We start from the raw sequence: 21851 nt of genomic DNA on the forward strand, positions 1-21851 counted from the left end.
AGAAAAAAAAAGCACTCAGCCAACAGGGGCATCCTGGTGACAGTGCCTCTAATGTACTCTGGGAAATGTGGCATTTTGATGGTGAGACTTCTGCCTCACTTGCCATTTAATGTTAAGAGGCTTGTACAGTCAGCAGCGTTTAAAGAGTAATGACTGTTTTCATGGTAAATGCTCTGTTAAATAACCCTGGATTATTGTGTTGTGCTAGTGCATATATAAAACGGCATCTCAAAAAAATAATAATTGTTTTAGAGCTAATTGATGTTTTTAACCAGCTCCGTGCGCGGAATTTTTATTTGGTGGAGGGACGGGCTGCCGTCAGGAAGATGGCAAAGAAGACAGGGAGGCTTCAGCCTAACAAATCCAGTCTGTCTGGTGGCCAGGACTGCTTCTGAGAAGGTTTGAGCCATCTGCACTGAAATGCCAAAGGGACTTCTGCATCCTGAGTATGCACGTCTCCAAAGAGCCCCACAAACAGTCAGTGAGATGCTGGAGAGTCGTCACTGCAGGGCCACCATTGCTCTCAGCCCTGCTTTCAGCATCTACTTACAACATCTCTGACCTCAGCTGCAGTTGTCCATGCAGTGGTATTTCAGAGTCACCTGGAACTCAGAGAATGTCACTCCCAGGGGATGACACAGAGGCAGTGCTGATCCTCCACCCCTGTCTACCACTGCAGACAGCAAAACAAACCTGTTAGTGGCACGGGGCTGATGAATCACTGCTGAGCAATGCTGCCGCAGGAGCTTAACCATGGCTGCTCCAGCAGGGATTTGGGTGGCTCACCTCCCTCCCCTCCATCTCCTTGAGGCCAGCCTCCTCACCAAGGCACACAAATCACAGCCTTCGGGCCAGAAAGAGCCACTCCGGGACCCTCGTGCTGAGCATGCCACGATTCTGATCACATTCTGTGCAGAAGGATCTTGAGCACATTTGTTCAAGCTGCCCAGCTCCCTGTTTCCGCCCCGCGCAGTCTGCAGGCACTTCGCTCCTCCATCAAAGAGCAGAGAAGTACTCTTGCTTTCAAACCTGGAGCCTTTGAGCTGCTCTGGCAGCAGCAGCTTGGCTGACCCTTGGCTGGAGGCTTGCAGGGCACTCAAGCAGTCAGCTGAGTCCTGAAGCTTCACAGAGGCAGTGACTTTTTGGATGTGAAGTTAATCACACGAGCACGAGTCTCAGAGTTGCCGGAAGGGAGAGCGGGGCCATCAGAGACCACAGTTAAAAGTCTCAACAATCTCCTAAGATCTCCGTATCCAGACACCAGTGAGCTCAGATCACAGGGTGAATTGCAGCTCCTGGGGAGCACCTGCTGGGTCACCGGGTCTCATCCCTTGCAGTCAGGCAGATGATTAATCCAAAGGGTCCTCAGCATCCCCGCTGCACGGAGCAGCACGGAGCAAACAGCTCCTAACAAACCACAGACCTGCAGTGCAGAGGCCAAACACCACCAGCTCTGATTCCTCACAAGAAAGGAGAGGAGATGAAAGCTATTGCTGTGCCCCAGACCCCAGCAGCAGCAGGGAGCATGTAGAAGGAAAGCACTGAAGTGAAGCACGCTCCGAGGTGTGCAGATGGGCAGGGAGGAAAGCTGCGTGCTCCTCCAGCATGGCACGAAATAATTGGGCTGTAGAATCTCAGCAAAGACTGCCAGACAGGAGAGCTCAAGACCACAAAGCTGCTGGTTTGAAGTTGCTGCTCGCCCTTCAAAATCACTCCCATCCCTGTCCGTGCTAAGAGAGCATCCTTGCACCATTGCACAGACCTTGCAGCCCGTCCCAGCTCCCTTGCAATAGGAGTCACCAACTTTTTGCAGCCCTCCCCAGCTACGAGAGACTTGCAAGAGCAGCCAGAGATAGGTTTGAGTTGATAGCCTAAGAGACATTGCCCTCCTTCTTGGAGAGGTGATGAGAGCAGTGCCCTTTCTTAGCATCACCCCATGTACAGACTGATGTTACAGCCGCTGGATCACCCAGATAAAGCTAAATCCAGCTCTGTGCACACCGACATCATGACTCACAGCCTTCATGAAATGAGATACAGAGGGAGATGCTGAGGTCAAAACCTCCTCACCCACATTTTCTCCCCACCTTATCTCCTGCTAAACCTCATTTCAGAGCAAGCCATCCCCAGCTCAAGGACAGGACAGCTGTCCAATTCGCTCTCTTTCTCTTCAGAGGGAGCCCTTCCTTGCTCCCAAGGCTCTGTCTCTACCTCCTCTTTTCCTCGGAGGCATCTGGACCCCAGGAGGACGCTGCCCTAATGGGTTCCATCTCATTACTGCAGCTGCAATGTCAAACTCTGTCTCTCTCCATCCCTTCAGCATCTGTCTCTGCGGTATCGAAGTGCCTCAGATGAGTAGAAAAGTCTCTTTGTGTGTTTTCCCAACCCTTGGCCATACAAGCACCATTTAATCAAGCTCAGTAATGAAGCAGAAACAAGTCAGAGCAGGCAGTGCAGTGACACAAGGGGACAGCACAGCCCTGGAAGAAAAGAGAGGGACCAGCAGCTGACAAAGGTAAAAGCAGCAAGCAAGGGTCCAGAGAGCTCTGAGATCCTCCAAAGGCCCAAGCTCTCAAATAACCCTCAACCTATAACTTGAAGGTGGGGTTGTCAGCACTGCTCCCTGCGCAGGAGGGCTATTTATTGTCCTGTGGTCCTCAGGCTCGTCCTCCTACCTGATAAAAACAGCACAACCCACCCCCAGCACCCTTAAAAACAATCACTGCAAGCCCTGCAAACAGCGTTACACATTACACAACGATCTCATCTGCTACAGAACGAACAGGGATGTGCACAACTGCAGGATTACCACAGATGTACCCATCTCTGCAAGTCACCCTGGGCAGTGAGCAGTTCTGCCTGCACAGCGCCTGTCCCAGCTGCTGTAAATGCTGACAGCCCCTCACTCAGCAGTACAACAAAATGCTTGCTCAGTAATAAAAATTATTTAAAATTCATACCTACATTGGGAAATTATTCAGTAAACTCTAATTACTTATCAAAAGCTGCGACGATATTTTTTAAGGAGAGGGAGTGCCCATAAATACAGAGCCATAAATAAACTGCTCCTCAGTAGCACGAATTAATTTGTATTTAATTGCTAGAAATTGCTATCAATTACCAAACATTCCTTGCAGAATAGGCAAATTCTTTTAAGAACAATTTCAATTGCTAATTGGAAGTCATTTTTATTTGTTTGCCTTCTTTCTCATCTCCCAGCTCCTGCAAGGTGAAGCACCCATCCCACTCTGCAGGATCCGGGCTTCAAGGTGGGAGCAGCAAAAGAACTGCGAGTTACAACCAAGGATCTGCTCCTGAGATCTGGGAGTTGTACATCCAATATCAAGCAGAGGAACACCTCCCAGGGAGCATTCGTCTCACTTGTATGCAGACAGAGCAGCTCAGCTGAGGCAAAGCAATGCAGACACTGCAGGGAGCATCCCCAAACCCAACCCGTGCTGTACTGCTCCTCTCCAGGCACCGACCCTGCCCTCTGTCAGAGGTTGCCCATGCATATGCCGTGCAGCAGGAGACAGCACGCCGAGCAGCCCCAGCATCGCTTCTGATTCATTTTCTGGTGTTTTCTGCTTTGCTGTTGGCATAACATCCTATCAGCACAGTTAATTACATCCACGTTGAGTGTGAAGGGCAGGCTGATTCCCAGAAAGAGCCGCAGGCCATGCGATCCATCCCGCTGCTCTCACAAAACAACCTCCACGTCTGCTGACAAACCACAGCACGGCTCTCCCCGTACAAACCGCCCTTATGCTGCTCTTCCACTCACCCCCAGCTGTCAGCTCCCACCCCACCCCCAGCATCACTGATGGGAAATCAGGCTAAGGCTGCAGTACCCATCCACATCACCCAAACAGGCAGCAGGGATGCCTCAAAAGCGGTCATGCAAGCATGGAGGATGGAAAAGAAGAGGGGGACAAGTTGGATTATTGTGCTGCATTTGTGAATCTCCCAGCAAAAGGCAATTTAAGAGCTACCTGAGGGTCCTACAGAATTGGAGAATGGCAGAATCAATAAGGTTGGAGAAGACCTCAAAATCACCAAGTCCAACCCAACCCCATCCTCACCATGCCCACTGATCGCGTCCCAGATGGAATCATTCAGTCATTAAAGTTGGAAAAGACCTCAAGATCGCCAAGTTCAACCGAATCCCATCCCTGCCATGCCTACTGACCACGTTGCTCAGTACCACATCTACATCTATAGACACATTTGGGACAGAGGCAGGACATGGACGTAAGCTCTCAGCCTGAGGGGTGACCTGAGCGCTTTCTGAGCACAATATGCAGTGGGAAAGCACCGTGGCTCCAGCCCTGAGCTCATCCCACTGTGTGGAAACAGAGGTACATCTGTGGGTAAATTGGGATGGGACGTGCTGGAAGAGCTGCTGGTACCCATCACTGCAAAGCAGAGGGACTGGGGGTCCCAGGGCTGTGAGCCCAGCATCAAGGCATCACCCCCCCAGCCCCCAGGACCAGGGTGACACTGACATGGAGCCATGTGACACCCGTGACAAGTGGAGCAAATGCCACCGCATCTCCGCTCACCAGAACAGGCCTTCTGTGTCTAATCCATCATATTTGATGCAGATCTCTTACCCTGAAGTGTTGTCAATGAGGATTTAATTTAGCGCTAATTAGACAAATATTGCATGTTAAACAGCCATTGATTATTAAGAAACAGTGAGCACAGTTGAGCCGTGCAGCGTGCGGCGGACACGCCGTGTTATATCTGGGATGAGGCTGGTAAATGTCTTGCTGTTTCTAATCATCAGCTAGTAATTAATGTCCAATAACTTGTAACTTGGTTTATCATTATAGATTTAGGAAGCCAGCAATGGTACAGTATGTTAATTAAACATCAATTGATTATTTAAGGCATATAAAGATTTAACAGCTAGGTGATAGATAGACAGAGTTGTTAAACTTTAATAACCGTCACACATTCCCCTGTACTATTAACTTAATGACAAAGAGGCTTGTTCTTGAAGATAACTTTGGAGTGTAAGCTGCAGAGGCACATGGCTCTGAGCAGCCCCGTGCTGAGGACCTGAGTCTTCCGCTATGGAGGAGAGGAACAGAAATCAGGGCACTGGGAGTCCTCACTGCACTGCCATAGACATCAGCCCTGGGGCAGGGAGGCGGGATGCCCAAAGGACCCGCCAGCATCCCACCTGCCTGCAGGAAAATGGATCAGAACAGACACACATGGGCTGAAGGCTGCAGAGATCCCCATGTAAGATAACGAGCAGCAGGGATCGTTAAGTGTTGGCAGCACTGCAGGAGCACACCAAGCCCTGTGCCCACTCTGCAGCCCTGAGCTGTACAGGTGGGTGCTGACCCAGAGCAGTTTGCTGGGAGGGTTCGGAGGACTGCGTGGGAGGAGAAGAAAGATGAGAAGCTGAAGCCTGCGGATGAAATGGAAAAGCTAAATGGCTTCTGAAGGGAAAAAACCTGCTGGACTCAATGGGTTTGGCAGCACCCCGCTAAGTGCAGCATCAGGCTTGAAAAACCATTGCAACACGGGTTTCAAAAAGCAAGAGTGAGCGTGGGGCAGGGGTCAGAGCTCAGCCCCAGCAGGACCCTGCAGCCAGGGCTGGGCCGCCCGCATGGCTCTTGGCTGGGGAGAGCTGCAAATTGCCCAACAAAATGAAGGTTTGAGGCATGAACCTGGCCTCAGGCTGTCACTAAAAGCCATGGGGCCACAGCATAACCCCCAGTACAGGAAAGGCTGTAAATTCATCCTCCAAGGGGTGATGGGAAGGAAAAGCAAGCAGATCTTACAGTGAATGCAATGTGCTTCTCTCTGGACACCCCTACATGGGACATTGTGAGATGGAGTGCCAGACATCAGTGAGCACAGAAAGCAGAGGAACAACCCAAAGAGTTCTGCTGTGCTCAGAGGGGTTTACCCACTGCAGCAGGGACGTCAGGAGCAACGAGGCAAGGCAGGGAAGTGTCGTGGCAGATAAAGGATCCTTCAGGTAGGAAACAAAACCAGCTTTGGAAATCTCGTGGAAGTGAGTTTAAAGTCTCTGGAGGATATCAATTGAGAGTCTGTCACTTGGTGTCAGGATAACTTTCCGGACAGCTCTCAGAGCTCGTTAAGCTCCCGCTTGGGCTGCATTTGAGCTCTGTTGGCAGCGCTGTCTGCTGGCACAAATGTTGAAATTAGAGATGAGAAAGGCCCATGGGTGCCTCCTGCCTCAAAGCAAGGCGCAAAGCCTGAGTGATGCATCAGCCTCGGGAATTCTCCCCAAAGCATGGGTGCTTGCACCTCTGGGACAAGCAGTGCCTGCTGTATGCAGTCCCAGCATCACCAACTATGGCCAAAGGGAGAAGAAACTCGCTGCTTCCCCCATAGCAGTCACTGCCTCTGAAGCCCTGCAAGCCTCCCACTGCTCCACCAGCTCCAGGTCCCCAACTTTAATTAAGTCCAAACAGCCTCATTGCAGGAACATGGGAGGAGAGGGTGACTCAGGCAGGGCTGGGACCAGCTGGCCTAATTACCATACAGTTAAGAATACTAATTAAAACCGGCCCACCCCCCAGTTATATATTATAATAATAAAAAAAACCAAATTAATCAATTCCACTTAGAGGGGTATATTGGAATAAGGAGCAAGAGTGGGGAGGGTGGCAGAGAGAGAGATCAGATGTGACACGAATGCTAACAGCTTCCCAACGTAGCATTGCTGCAGCAAGCCCCAGGCCTGGCTGCTTCCAACAGTTACTTTGAGTCTCCTTGGAAATGGGTTTAATCTTTCCCTCTACCTGCTGCTGCATCAGAGCAACTCCTGCGAGCACACAAAGGACCTTAAATCTCTGCTTTAACTGCCTTGATTGAATTAAATGCAACCACGCCATAAAGCAGCCTCTTCATTTAAGGTGCAAGCATGGAAGCTTTCTCCTCTGCTCACGGCTCTCTCCCTCTTTCTGAAATGATGAGTTGCTCGCGGGTTGTGCTCTTTTTAGAAAGAAAAAAAAAAAAAAGAAAAAAGTCATCTGATAAAGTGGGTTATAAAACTGGTGGTAGTAATAAAGGGAGAGCAAGGAGCCTGATGCAGAGCCGGCCGGGGAGGCAGAAAGCGCTGTAGGGACACAATATCTGAACTGTGATTAATATGTGACCCTGGGTGACTGGGGAGGGAGCAGCGCCCTGCTGAGAGGGGTGGAGGAACTGAGGGTGATGGTGGGGATCCTCAGTGTCACAGCCGAGGGAGGAGTGATGCCTATGGGTGGTGCAGGGGTGAAGCATCAGCAGTGGCTCAGCACAGCCACCAGTCCCCAGCGTGCACATCTCCCTGCTGAGCCACCCCACAGCTCCATATCCGACTGCTCATCCTCTCCCATGGTACCCAGGGATGTCCTGCTGCTCCCTGCCCCTCTGCCCACCAGAACCACGGCCTTCACCCAGGGCACAGACATGGCTATCGGCTCCTTTTTACGAGCCTTCATTGTTATTACCACCTATTTCTTTTTACATCCCTGCCAAAATACCAAACATTAATCTCCCTCGCTCCCTGCAGGCAAAACATGGGTAATTGGATTTATATGGGTTAGAAATTTGTTAGATTTTATATATATATATATACACACACACACATGCACGCGTAACAAACATAAATAAATAGGTGGTGGGGAGCTCTGCCGTATCCCAGCCCCACTACCAGCAGCATTCAGCCAAAGCCCGTTCATCTCCAAGGATCACAGCTCCCTGTGCTGCCAGCTGGCTCTGATTTAGGAACTCATCCCTCAGCGCTGCTCTCCAGCTCCCCGATGGGAGTCGCTGGTCCTGATTTTTACTTCCATTCCCTCCGTTTTTCCCTTTTCTCCCCCCTCAGAATCATAGAATCTTTGGAGTTGGAAAGGACCCTTTAAAGGTCATCTAGTCCAACCCCCTTCTTCCTCTTTCCTTTCTTGCCTTGACCATTCTCTTTTTCCACTCCTAACTTTGCCCCTTCTTGCACTTTTACCTCCATCCTTTTCCAGATAGAGCCAGCAGGTGCCAACACACACAGCAAGAGAAGAAAAGCCAACACAACCCCACACAGCCTGGCAGCCCCTCAACTTTGCACCAGCTCCTTGTTTCTCTGCTCCGAACTCCTCCTGCACCAGTTGCAGCACCGGGTGCCAGCAAAATCCCCCATCACGACCCCATCCTGCTCCACGCAGCTGCTGTTTTCCTCCTCCTCACGGAGAAGCAAGCTTTGAGACTTGCTTGTATCCTGAGAAACGAGCCCATCCGTGAGCACAGTCATGGAAATAACTCATTTTAAGCAAATCTCAGGAAACATTCATAAGAAAACAGAAGTACAATACGCGAGGCTTTGCACCGAATGTCTGACCTTGAAGGGTTCTGTCTGTCAAGGAAGACAAGACACATGGAGGCAAACCTGCAGTAAACAACCCATTACAGGCTACGAATCGCTGGCAGGGGCTGTGGGGGAATTATTTTTCTCATTAACAAAAAAAAGAAGAAGAAGAAGAAGAAAAAAACAGGACATCAGAACCCTCAAAGGCTGCTCGCAAGGACGGAAGGAGCAGTGATAGTCACCGCATCAGATATTCCTTATGAACTGCCTGCTCGGCTGCAGTATCTAAAGATTATCACTTAACACAATATGTCCAGCTGTTGTAAAGAGCATCTGCGTTGCAGGGCTGAGAAATGGAAGGCTCTGCGTGGAGGAGGCAAACTGTGAGAGCAGCTGAGGGAACAGAGGAACTCTTTGGAAGCGGGGATGTGGCAGCCAGCCTCTGTGCCCCCGTTCCCTTATGCAGCATTTACACCTAATCCCTTCCTAGAAACAAAGGCTGGCGCTCCTGGAGCAGCACGCTGATCCAGGGAAGGACAGCTATTACTGCTCACCAGCCAGGGGAGTTTATTATGCTTGCAGAAAGATTGCATGTACGCTATAGTGAACGGATTACTAACAGTTCAGTCTCATCCCCCGGAGCTGAATATCGCTGCTTGTTGCTATTTCTGGCTAGCAGAGCTCAACAACTGAGCGTGGAGGTTGGTTTCTCACTAGTAGGGGGACTTGTGTCGGGCCTTCGAGGTGACAGCAAGTGACATCTATGCCTCCTGGCACAGAGCTGGGCTGGGCCTGCTGCATTCTGCTGTGCATCCAGCAAGGCTCCAGCTGCAAAACATGGACCGCTAAATGTGCAGCACTGCCGCTTGAGATGGCATCTGAGGCACCAACATCTCCAGTGGGGAACCAGCATCTGCACTGCAGCTCCAGCATCTGCACTGGGGAACCAGTATCTGCACCAGAGCACCAACATCTGCACCTTGGGCCTCCATCACCTGCACTGGGGCTCCAACATCTGCACCTTGGGCCTCCATCACCTGCACTGGGGCTCCAACATCTGCACCTTGGGCCTCCATCACCTGCACTGGGGCTCCAACATCCGTCCCCTTGGCCAAGGGCTGGCCAGGACGGGGCCCTCCCAACACCACCCTCCAGCCGTTGCAGCATTACAGTGAAATTAGCGGGCACTGTAATTATAACTATCAGGAGCAGATAAGACAAGTTAAATACCAGCTACCTGGGGAGAAATTATTATGCCAGCCAGGAGGATCCAAATGCCAGAATCTGTGGCTGTAATTTCACTGAGTCGCCAATTACAGCTCCTACATGCAGTGAGCTCTACCTTGGAAACGGCAGGTATATATTTAGCTGCTCCAGAAAACTTTTGGGGGAGGAGGGGGAGGAAAGGGGCAGCGATGGAGCAAGTCCTTGCTAATCTTCTCCCTGCTAATCCCCACGCTTTGAGCATCTGCACACAAAAAGCAGGAGCCTCTTCCCACTTCTCAGCACGGATTTAACAGCGGAGACGTGGCTGTGTTAATGCTCCTGTTCTCCAGGTTGCATGGGGAGTGTCAGCACCCCCATCAATGGCGAGGGAAACTGAGGGCTGGCAGCAAGCAAACCAAACCTGTGTGTGATGGCAATGCAGAAAGCAAGCAGCCAAGCTGACCTCTTGACTGCCCAGACCTACACCCACAGCCCACGGTCCTGCAGCTTGTATTCTGCAGGGAAACAGACTGCAATAGATGGTGACCAACAAAGAAATAAATAAAACATAGGAGAAGCAGCAGCGGCAGCGTTGTCAGAAATAATTAAAACTATAATTGCAAAAATAAATGGAGGAAAGGCGTCTCGTGGTGTTTTATTCTGGCTTTTTTTTTTCTTTTTTTTTTTTTCTTTTTTTTTTACTGTTGTTGTTTGTAATTGGAATTGTTCTCATACTGGCTAATGGACAAAAGACAGCCAGTCACTGGGGAGCTGGTAAAGCTACACCATTCTTTTGGTCCTTTTTCTTGACGAGAAATAGGGGGGGCGCAGTGAATGGAAAGGTGGAGGGGGGCTTTGTGGGAAAAAGCCTTCAAATACAGGGAAAAAGCATCTCTGCCATGTGCCTTAGTAGGAAACCCAGGTACAGATACCTGCTATTTTTGGTACAGTCAACCAGCTTTCTCTTCTAATTACCTCTGAGAAACAGCCACTACTGCCTCCGACCTACAGATGGGGAAACTGAGGCAGGGAGCAGCCAAGGAACCCCCCCAGGTGCTGATGTCCCTGCAGCTGAGCACAAGGCCCAATGCACCCATCCATCCCAGTGCTCCCTCCAGGCGCTCACACACACTGCCTCTGTCCTTAAAAAAAAAGAAAAGAAAAAGAGCCAATATTTCTTAAATACAGATAAAACTATAAAGCCTTGAAATTTTGAGCAGCTGTTGTTTTACGTCTTTATGAACTGTACTGATGCCTGTTATAAAAGGTCGATTTGCTGGCAGCACCAGCAATACGACCCAATTTACTATATATCCCTGCTTTTACACCACTTGAATATTTGCCACCGCAGCAGCTCTGCCTGCAGTTCAACCCTGGATTGATGCTGAACTCTGGCAATGGAAAAGAGGCTACAAAGTGCGATGCAGATGTGTTAAAACACACAGCAAGGCTTCAGGCTGGGCTCATCCTTTGGGACAACACCCCAGTGCCATCCCAAGGCAGCACACATCCAGCCTGAGGCTCTGCTTCCCAAAAGCAGAACTGAATCCATACCAAATCCCAGCTGGGCAATTAATCCCTACCCTTCCTTACTGCTACCAGTGTGCTTGCTGTTCCATTCCATGCCCCAAACTGGTGCACAGCTTGGGTTGCTGTTGCCATCCAAACACCTGCCCTGCTTCACAGCAGGCTCTGTATTTTGGAGTCAGAGAGCAGGAAGCTTGATTTTATTTTTAATAGCACACAGAGAATTTGCAAACTGCCGCCAGTTCCCCGGAGAGGAAAGGTGCATGACTATTATGGGAATTGTTTGTTCTTACAATAAAAAAAGTAGTGAATTATCAACAGTCTCTGCCTGTGGGGGAAGCGTTTGTTGCTAAGCTAAGATGACCCAGAAGTTGCCTGCAGATGGAGCCTTTGTTTCTGCAAGGATTCTGCAGAGCCTTCCCAAGAAAAAGAGTGGAGAAACGGAGAGGAGAGCACCCAAAATCCAACACAGGAAAAGAACACCCAGACTGAAAGGCCTCCATGTTCCCCCATTGCTACCACGCAGCTCTGCTCTCTCTCTCCACTCCCCTCTGCAATGAAATGTGGGTTTCAAGATCTCAGAACGCAAAGAGCTTCCATCAGCCCTACTGAAGCCAATGGCACTCGGAGGCTCAGCCCTTTGATGTCCCTTCTGGTGTCTGTGCTGGCTGCATGGGGACCTCCCAGACGTGGTAGGATGGTGGCTATGTCTACGAGTGCCATGACCTGGAGCTGTGGCTCTCAGTCTCTGGTCTGAGAGCCAAGCAACGAGTTGAGAGGAGGACAATGAAGCCCACACCCCATGCCAGCAGCTTGAGGCCAAATGAGGGTCCCCCACGCTGCATGTCCACCAGCAGCCACCACCCCTCTTGTAAGGACCCGAAGCCACGCTGAGAACCACGCAGCAACTTCTCTCTGCCCAGCAAAGCTCCAACACAGCTCAGATGAGCCCTCAGATGAGTTGCACGGTCCTTCAGCACACCACCACTGCACGTCGTGTGCCTTCTGCCCCCATATCACAGTGCTGGCTGCAGGTGCGTGGCTGCCTGCAGGGCAATTCCTTCCTCCTACTTGTCAACGGGACAAATAAATCCTTGCAATGCTCCACTTGTGCTTGCTGTCTGTAATGTCTTCCCAACCCTTAGCCCCAGAGAAGGCTGCTTGCTGCCCAGAGGCTGCAGGGAAGTGGGGGTAACACTAGGAAACAGCAATGCAAGATAAGACTGGGGGGCTTAGAGCAAAATGGAACGACTGCAGCAGGGAAAGCTGAACTTGAAGATAGAAAGGGAGATGAGAGCACAGGAAGGTGCACCACAGAGCATGGGCAGGATTAGATGCTGGGAAGGGAAATGGGCACAGAAAACACTTTCAGGGCAGGGATCCCTCTAAGTCCCAATGGGGGCTGCAGAGTTTACAGGAAGGCTAAAAGCTCCTCACGCCAGGGCTGCCTGCTTCACGAACATCCCCTCTCACCAAAAGGAGGCCAGAAGCTTTAAAAAAAAAAAAAAAAAGAAAAAAAGAAAGAAATCCAAGTCAGCCCTCTGCTGGCAGCAGCCTCGGCCAGCACGGAGCCCAGCAGCCTTTGGCCCTGGGGAGGGGGCTCAGCCCCTGCAGCTCTTGCTCCCAGCAAGCCCATGGGCATCACTTCTGCTGCCTGCCACCAGCATCACCTCTGGGATGGTGCTGTTGTATGGCACGACAACAAGGGTGTCCCAGTGGGTCCCCAGCCCCTGGCACAAAGCAGTATCCCAAAGCACTGCACCGCTGCAGTTCCCAGCGCACGTGCTGGGCAGGTGTAGTGACAACAGGGGCACATCTCTAGCCCTGGCCAGAAATCCATCCACTGCCTTCTTTCATGCCCACAGGGAGCCCTACAGCATCTCCTGGAGCTTTGCTCCAGAGGGGACAGCACTGTACTGAGCATCCCTGCCCTCCAGACAGCACCCAGCCCCTTTATCCACACTATGTACCAAATGTTTCCCCTTTCCCAGACCACGAGGAGCGTGTCTGACCCTGTACCTCCAAGCACAGCAGCCTCAAGCAGCCCCGGCTTCGCAGCTAACGGAGGGCACGATGCTCTCAGCCTGCTTGTGGCTTTGGGAGCAGCTGCTGTCTGCTGCAGCCCTGGCTTTCAGGTTTTGAGCAAGGGAACACGCGCAGCACGACCTGCACAGCACAACCCAAAGCCCTGACACAATCCTTGTGCTCTCTGCTCATCCACCTGCACCGTCGCCGTGCCTCTGAGAGCCCATGTCCTACACAGGTGATGCACCACGTACACCTGTAACTCGCTCAGGGAACGAAAAGGGATGCTGTGCTGTACTGTGCAACCTACAAGTGGCCCATCTGCATCTAAGCCGCTCGCATTTCTCCTCCAGCAACCCGCGTTAAGGTAAAACATCCATCAGAATTCATAAGATGCACCCCTGGAGTAAAAGATTGATTTGATATTAACAGATCCGTGCAGAGACTATCAAGCGATCGAGCCGAGGCACCGACACCTCCGAGGCATCGCAGCCCTGCAAACCGCCGGCACGGCGCGGACCCTCCTCCGCATGCAGACAACTTGCAGGCAGCGCTCAGTTGCCGTCTGCCACCTCGCCCCTTTGTCAGCCCCACGTCTGGCACCAGGCAGCGGCAGGAGGGGGTCGCTCCGCGCGCAGCCCCCAGCCACACATCCTCCCCAAAGCGGCTGCAAACTCACAAGCCGGTCCCAGGACCGCACGGCGCACAGATCCCATTACGCACACGGGGATCTCGCCGCACCACACCGATCCCATCACGACACAACAGCACAACGAGACCCCCCTTCCCCCCAGCACAACCCGAGGCAGCAGCTCCTACCTGAGCGTGGCACTCTCCCCTTGCCGCACAGTCACGTTGTCCATAGCTTTGGGGAAGGTGGCATCTCCGCTGCGCACGGGCACTCCTGCGGGCACAAGGAAGAGCAGCCTGAGACAGAGGACGACTAGGCACCTCCAGGGCAGGGCTAAGCACCCACCGACCCCCATCCTGGGCAGCAGGGACTTTTCCACCAGGCAAAAAACACACCCGACGAGGCCACCGGGAGCGAAAAGGGGGGAGAGGAGGGAGGGGGTGCGTGTGTGTGGGGACGGGGGGGAGCAAAACCACCGGGGCGGGCGCGGAGGCGAGCGATGCGGAGCTCCACGGAGATCAGGAGAGCCCCTGGAAAGGCAGCCTGCGAGCACTGAGCCTGCCGAGCGGCATCCGGAGGGAGTCCCCAGTATCCTCGGGTGAGGGAGGAGGACGGGAGGGCCGGGGGGAGGAGGAAGAGGAGGAGAGGAGGTGCGGAGCAAAAGACGAAGGTCACAGAGCTGTGTCTGCTCGAGACGCTACTTTAAGATTCAGTTGGGCACGCGCTGCGGAGAGCTGGCATCAAAAGTTTATAACCCAAGGAGGAAACGTAAGTGTCTCTGGCAGGAAAGGGAGGGCGGCCATAAAAGCAGGCTGGGGGAGCAGAGCGGGCTTGGAGTTGGGTCGCTGGCTGGCTGCTGTTCTTTTTGCTTTTTAAAGAAGAGAGGGAAAAGGAAAACAGAGAAGATGGAGAAAAAAAAAAAAAAAAAAAAAAAAAAACAAACCGCCCCAAAAAAACCAAAGCTCCCCAAAAGCCGATTCTGTCGCAAGATCGAAACTTCCCCGCGGAGCTGCAGGCGATGTCCGGACGCGGCGCTCCTCGGTGCCGGGTGCAGGAGGTGGCTGCGGGTTGGGGCTGCAGCAGGGGCTGCTCTCAGCGCAGCAGTGGGGCAGACGGGGCGCAGAAGGGCGGCAGCATCCCAGCCCCGGCGGCACGGCTGCTCGGGAGCATCCCTGCGCGGCACGCAGGCTGTCTGCCCGGGGTTGTCATGGCAGCGGCTCCATCACTGACCGGCACTTTGGCTCCCGCACGCTCACAGCACCGCACACCAGCAAAGGACGGCCGCTTGCAGCCCCGCACCCTGCGTTAACCCTCGCAGCCCCTTGCTGCAGAGAGGGCTTTAATCATGCAACACACGGCGCGCAGCTCGCAATGCAGCCCCCGAGGAGAGGCGGGATGCCGGCTGCCCTGCCCACCCGGCCACACCTCGCTGCTTCTTTCCCTGCATCCACCTGTTGATGCTTCCCTGATGCACGCAGAGCGGGGATGGCGTTCTCTCCTGTGTCTGTGCAGCAGAAAGGCTGGAAGGATGCTCGTGGTTAGGGCAGGGGGACGTGGTGTCCTCTCACTGCGTGTGTGCCCCAGAGGACTGCGTAGGATGCAAAGGAGCTCCAGGGCATCCCATGCTCTGTCCCTGCCATCCTCACACCTGCTCTGCTGTGACACTGCAGTCAGAAGCTCTTGGGTTCGCCGCTCCCACCAGAGCAGCCCCAGACACCAGCAATAAATAAATGCCTTGCTGTCCAGAGACAACCCCAAACCTCCATTCAGCTGCTCCAAGAGCAAAGGGGCACACCAAGACCTCACAGACCACCCAGACACATCTCTGTGCCTACAGACAAAACTCCATGCCGTGCTGCTGCTCCCCACACCATGCCGTACAACTCCTTGTGCCCACACCAGTAGGACAGCATGTTTGGGTGCCATCCCCCAAAGGGCATCTTCTGCTGCATGCCGCTTGGGAAAGGGGCTAGAGGAAGAATGGAAGGGCCTTTGAAAGGGTTTTCACAAATTCGTGGCCCCAGTCTAGTCCAGAGACCCACACATGGCTACTAAAACTGATGGAGATCTGCAAAGGTTTCGCATTGCTCCCGAGGCCAATTATGAGCAGAGCACAGTGCCAGTGAGACGCAGTGACCCTAAATACATCCCTAGCCACAGTCTAGCACTGCAGAGCTGCACGCTGGCTCCCGGCACTAGCTATGGCTGCAGGCACCGGAGGGATGCTCACTGCAGCTTGGATAAATAGGGCAGTGACGGAAGCATGGAGAAAAGCAGGGCTGAGTTTGCCATTGGAAAGTTAGCTTAACCCTGAATATGCAGCCAGCAGCAGGCATCCTCTGGGGGGAGAGAAGGGGATGAAGGACACCCCATCTCCTGCCTTATCTGCTCACACAGCACAGAGAAAGCAAAGCTGTGGCAGAGAAGGAGCAGCAGAGGGAAAGAAGTCAACACAAACCCACTGCAGCTCCCCACCCATCAGAGAGCCCAACCCCAAGCGCTGCTGAGCCTCCTCCAGCACTGGGAGCAGCTCCAGGGGCAGAATACTGCAAGGACCAGATGCTCCACTGGGGAAATGTTGTTTATCCCTTGGGACAGGAAGCTGTAGGCGAGGAGTGCGCATAGCAGCGAGCCTGCCAGAGACAGTGAGATTCAGGAAAGGAGAGACTGAAAGGGGAAGAAGGCTGTCTGCCTCCGAATGAGACTCTGAGGAGGCTGGAGAGACGTGGTTACATGAACAGATGCATAGGTAGGGCATAAATGGATAGATGGATAGCAGAAGTGGCTGCTGCAGACAGCTGGGCACAGGTGAGCATATATGGGGCACAGGGGAGGGGAAAGGGGGCTGGAAAGAGAGTGCTCTGCATATTTATGTAACAGAAACCTACCTAAATGGGTACGGACCCAACAGCCTGGAACAGCTCTGCAGGAGGCTGCAGGCAACACGCCTCAACCATGCTCACCCCCGAGGCCACTCTGAGCTCGGAGATACAAGGAGGAAAGCAATGTTTCAAATGTTTCAATGCAGCCAAGCTCCCCCACTACTCAGTAGCCCCAGTGACGATGCTTGTGCCTGGGAAGGGAAAAGGCAGCAGCAAGGGGTGATGGATGAGGCAGAAACACCTGCACGCTCCTCTGGGTAACAAGGGAGTGACATCCCACTGCCAGCTGCATACCATCACGGTCCCTTTGCTGCTTTGCCATGTGTCTCCCCTCACAGCAGCCCCCTTTGGGGCCACATGGTGATGCTCCACGCCATGAGCATCACCCCAAAGCAACGCAAACAGCTGGAGCCTCTCCTGCTCCGTCTTCTAGGCTGCCCCATCACTGTCACTGCCACTGAATGAAGGGAGCAAGCTGGCACATGGGGGAGAAAAGGGTGAGGGAGAGAAAGTTCAAAACGCAGGAGGCTGCAAAAATGCGATCCCAACACCAAGCGAGAAGGCAGGAAAGCAGGGCTGGGCTTTCCAGACATCTGCAGACCGCGGGTCGTATGGGGGGCTCTGCAGGTGGCCTCAGCTCAGGTCCATGTCCAATAATACCATGCAGCTAAGAGGGACTGGGAGGCTGGCACGAGCCCTGGGGGCAGCAGGCATATGGCAGCGGCGGATGCTGCTCCTCACGGTGACGTTAACAAGCCCTGACCTTCTCTCATCATCCCAGAGGCTCAGAAAGAAACCGAGACTGCAAGGACAAGTCCCTCCACCTCCCTCGCTGCCTTCCCAGCCGGTTGTCAATCTCTGCTTTTATTAGTGGCGCAGTTTGGCCTCTATCTCCCTTGGAGATTTCTCCCTCGTTGCTCTAATCAGGAGCTTGCAAATGTCAAGAGTACAGGCCTGGAAGTAATTAGTGAAGGACCGGAGCCCGGGGGCCATGAGCCGCTCAGCGGCAGCGCTGCTCCACACCGGGGAGCAGCCCAAGGGCTCCAGGACCCACTCACTGACTTTCTTCTCCAATCTCACATCATTTTCCCCTGCTGCAACAGAGGGAAGCACAGAGAAGCTGTGTGTGCAGCTCATAGTGAGCAGAGCTTCCCTGGCAATGCAGTGAGGGGTGGGCCACCCAACGGCACCAGAGCCCAATGGCATTTGGCCACCAAGTGCCACCTCTGTGCGTGCAGGCACTGCTTCACCCAGACGAGCCAGAAGAGCCCCAAGGATCACTGCTACCTCCTTGCAGATATTCACTACCCACGTCCTTCCCAGGAGCACAACCCATGGGCTTCCACTGTCCCAACCTGAACACGACATCCTACCCTTGACACAGTGGCAGCAGCAAGGTTTGCCCGTCCTTGGGCAGCAACTCCTGCCCAGACTGTGCACAGCCAAAGAGGAAAAGCCCTCACCATGCAGAGAAAACCACAGATCTTCCTGGGAAACAGCTTTCTTTGCGTTGCTCCAAGTCTCCAAGCCGTTCAGCCTCGTGCAAAAGGAAATGGGGTTAAAGCTTCACCCAGGAAAGCAAAGCCTCACAGAGCAGTAGGGAGCACTGGAAGGAGGGCAGAACACCAGGTATTTAATCAAAGCACCAAGCCCTGCTCGCAGGGTTCACCCCAGTGCTGGGGGAAGCAGAAGTTCTCCAGCACTCCCTCTGGAAGCCCCAGAGCTTGTTCAAAGCAGCACTGCTGCAGCTCCTGCCCACAGATAGCAGAAGCCAGGCTCCTTTCACATCTCACTCTGCTGGGGCATGGCAAATTTCTCACCTCGAGCTGCTCAGGCACACCAGATGGCCACAGCACACAGCTCAGCCCCACGGCAGATAGGCAGAGCTGCTCAATGTTGGCACCCCACTACATACGGGTGGCATCTGGGTGCAGGGCTACAGGACTCCTAACCACAGCCCTTCTGCACTGTTATCCCCTCCTCCTTTTCTCCCACCTCCTCCTTTTCTCCCACCTCCTCCTTTTCTCCCTCCTTCTCTCCATCTGTCCCCATCCCCCTTTCTTCCCCACCTTTTCTCCTTGCACGCTTGCAGCTGCTAATTTTTACCCAGCATATTTGGCAACTCAGCCCAACGCCTCTTCCCCCACACCTCGCCCTGCTTCGTGCTTTTCCCCTATTCTTATTTCTTCACCCCAAAGCGAGAGCATTCCCAACCTACCCCCTGGGAGATCCCATGGGCAGGTGTGCTTACAGCAAGAGCACCACCAGAATTAGGTAAATCCAACCTCTGAACGCACAGCATCCTTCTGCACTGCAAACAACACCAGCCAAGCAACTCTCTTCCCTATGGAAAATGCTCTTCCAGGATGAAAGCCTTCCTGAAACCATCCACAGCTGGTCCAGTGCTGCCCAGCTGCTCGCCCAGCAGCAGCTCTCCATGCAACGTGCAAACCTCTCCTCCTTTCCCCCCCCCTCACCCCCTTGGCTCTATCGGCCAGGATTTATTTATCCCACTTAATTTTTCCAGTTGTTTTATCTCGTTTTATCTTTGCACTAAATCAGGATTTCTCCGCCAAACCCAACTTTTATTTTCCGTGCTGTTTCATTTAATGCATTTTATCGCATGAATTTAGCAAAGGGAAAAGCTGAGGTAATTGTGAAAAAAACGCAGCCCATTCTTCAAATTGATCGCGCCGCTCGAGCTCGGCGTGGCAGAAAATGCAAACTCGAGGCCTGCTGCTCCGTCACCCCATGGACTGCATGCTGCCAGATCCCTATGGAGCTTCATTGGGAACTAAAGGCTCTGCTTCAGTGCACTCGCACCATGCCCCAAGGTGCTGATCGCTGGGAAGAAGCAAGGGCAAAGCATGGAGATCACCAGCAGGGCAGCTTGGCTGTTGCTTTAGCTCGGCATGGTGCAAATGGACCAGAGCACACCATCCCTCTGACGTGCCCTACATGCAGGTACAGACCCCCCCCAGCTGCCATAAAGCTGTGAAGACATGCAAGCCCAGCCTGGGGCATCACGCAGCCACGGCTGCAGCTCAGTAGGATGTGCAAACCAAGCTCCACTTCACACCGATGGTTTTAATGGGATTGCTTTACACTTAATACTCAGCGTGCAGCTCAAATCCCTGGATGAGGCAGACAGATGGCATGCTCAAAGCAGAGGAAAACCTGACGGCACTCAGAAAGGAGGCCGTGCTGATGGCACCCACCTCGCAGAGCTAAAAGCAGCCGCCCCTCCTTTACACCAAACAGTAAAGAAAAAAGCACTCTGCAAACACTCAGTGCTGCTCAAGCAGCCCTCAAAGAGGCCAAGAAACTCAGGTGGAGCAGAGCAGGACCGAGCCTGAAATTCAAGGATTGCATTTTCCAGCAGCGCTTCTGACAACAGCCCAAGATTTGATTTTTCCTGGGGAGGGCAAAATGTTAAGATCTGCTTTGCGTTGCCAAGATTCTGTGTTGCCATTACTGTTGGTACGCAGTTGTTTGGGCAAGTTTTCAGCTCCCATGTGTTTATTTTTCCCCTAAGAACCGTCTCTCAGGGGATGGGAGATGTGGGCGATTACAGATGTGACATTTTGCTTCATTAACAAAACATTTCCGTACCAAAACACGTGACTGTTCACCCCATTGGATGCAGGAAGCTGCTTTGGAGAAATCACAGAGCAACAAAAACATTATGAATCCTAGACAGCTTCTGCAAATATTATCATCTCTGCTTCACCCCATTACGGCACTGCCAACCTACCCCATCATCACAGCGCTGCACACCCACCCCACTGCTTTGTACAACCCGTGTTGGTAACAGCTCTGGGTCTAAATCCCAAATCTCACACCATCCACAGCCTGTAGAGACCCACAGAAAAGCAGTTTAGGGCCAAATCAGACTGCTGCTAAAAGGAGGAACTGGGAGCAAGAAGGGGAAAGTGTTGGGGAAAGTAAGCACAGGGCCAGGGGTGCAGGCAGGCGGCACTTGGATGAGTCCAACCCTGCTTAGGGAAAGGACATGGAGCAGGAATTCAAGGCCTGCTTTGTTACCGTCCCACACATAACTGCTTTTCCATACTGGAGATGCTCAAGGGAACCTGAATGTGTGGCAGGTAGCTGTGTGAACATTGCCCCATGCCTTGGCCTCTCAGCCATCCCCCCCAGCCCAAAGCAGAGGGACTTTCCTTCCACCTCCCAGCAGAACTACAAGGCTTGTTTTATAGATGCTCACAAGGCATTTCGTGAGCTCTTAACAGAATGAATAAAAGAATAAACAGATAGCACACAGCCCTGTTTATCCTCTTTCTAAATACGATGCCACTGCATAGCCTCCAGGCTTATTTACAAAATACAGAGACGTACGAATGATCAGAGCACAGCCGTGCCACCTACGCTCCATGCTGTAATAGGGAACACGAGGCTTCGGCTGCCCTGGGAGCTCAGAAACAATGCCCCCCAGCACACATATGGAAAGCCAAAGGAAGAAAATCAAATCAACCCAGTCTCCTCAGCACGCACTGCTATTTTTCCACACTAGGGTGACATGAGGGCCACCCATCTTGGTGGCTACAACCCACTGCCCTGCTCAGAGGCAGGTAGGAGCAGGCAGCCCACAGCCCTGGGCTGAGCAGAAAGCCCATACGAGTGCCTGCAAACCCTGGTGCCCTGCATATACACATTTATACACACCTAGAGGTATATATATACCCACAGATATATACCTATTCCCCTCCTTGCATGCTCTGCTGGGTCTGTGCTCTGCTGCTGAAGGTCTGGGCACTTACCCTCACCTCTGAACCACCCCAGCTTTGCAAGCTGCAAGTCTCAGCAGGAATAAAAGCTCTCCAGATTTTCAGCCAGTGGTTTCTTTTTTATTATTTTTCAATATATATTTTTTTTCCACCTTTGAAATTCTTCTAAGGGCTGAAGCTTGGAGGGGGAAGAAGAAACAACAAAGAAATATTTGGTGAGGGAAGGATGTCAGCTCCTGCAAGGCCCGGAGAAGTTCCCTGGGAGTTTGATTGGAGTGGCTACCTGAGCCAGAGCACCTGCTCTGTGTGCACGTCGCTGCTGATTTATTCCCAGTGGTATCAGCACATGGAGATAAATATGCAAGCTGCACAGCCAGGGTGTGAATGTGAGCAGCTCCATCTTCCTGGGTCAGTTTTAATTCATCTTACAGAGTCAGCCAGGTCTGAGCCACTCGCTCCTGACTCCAACCCAATTCTCTTCAAAGCCCAGGTCTGTCTGGAATCTG

The 21851-nt window shown here is 52.7% G+C and overlaps 1 protein-coding gene across 2 annotated transcripts in view; it reads right to left on the minus strand.

Moving 5' to 3' along the window:
- The window catches only part of LOC122167452 (opioid-binding protein/cell adhesion molecule homolog), a 249881-nt gene that overhangs the window by 70625 nt on the left and 157405 nt on the right, over positions 1–21851 (minus strand). Inside the window, exon 2 of one of the 2 annotated variants that reach the window (XM_042832052.1) lies at positions 13907–13991. In XM_042832052.1, the coding sequence (XP_042687986.1) occupies positions 13907–13991 (85 nt within the window). Of the gene's footprint in view, positions 1–13906; positions 14111–21851 lie in introns of those variants that run through there. The other variant, XM_042832051.1, reaches the window with a different exon arrangement.

The sequence above is a fragment of the Centrocercus urophasianus genome, unplaced genomic scaffold, assembly GCF_019232065.1.
Source record: "Centrocercus urophasianus isolate 14NV4802_14NV808 unplaced genomic scaffold, USGS_Curo_1.0 seq_37, whole genome shotgun sequence".
Lineage (NCBI taxonomy): Eukaryota > Metazoa > Chordata > Aves > Galliformes > Phasianidae > Centrocercus > Centrocercus urophasianus.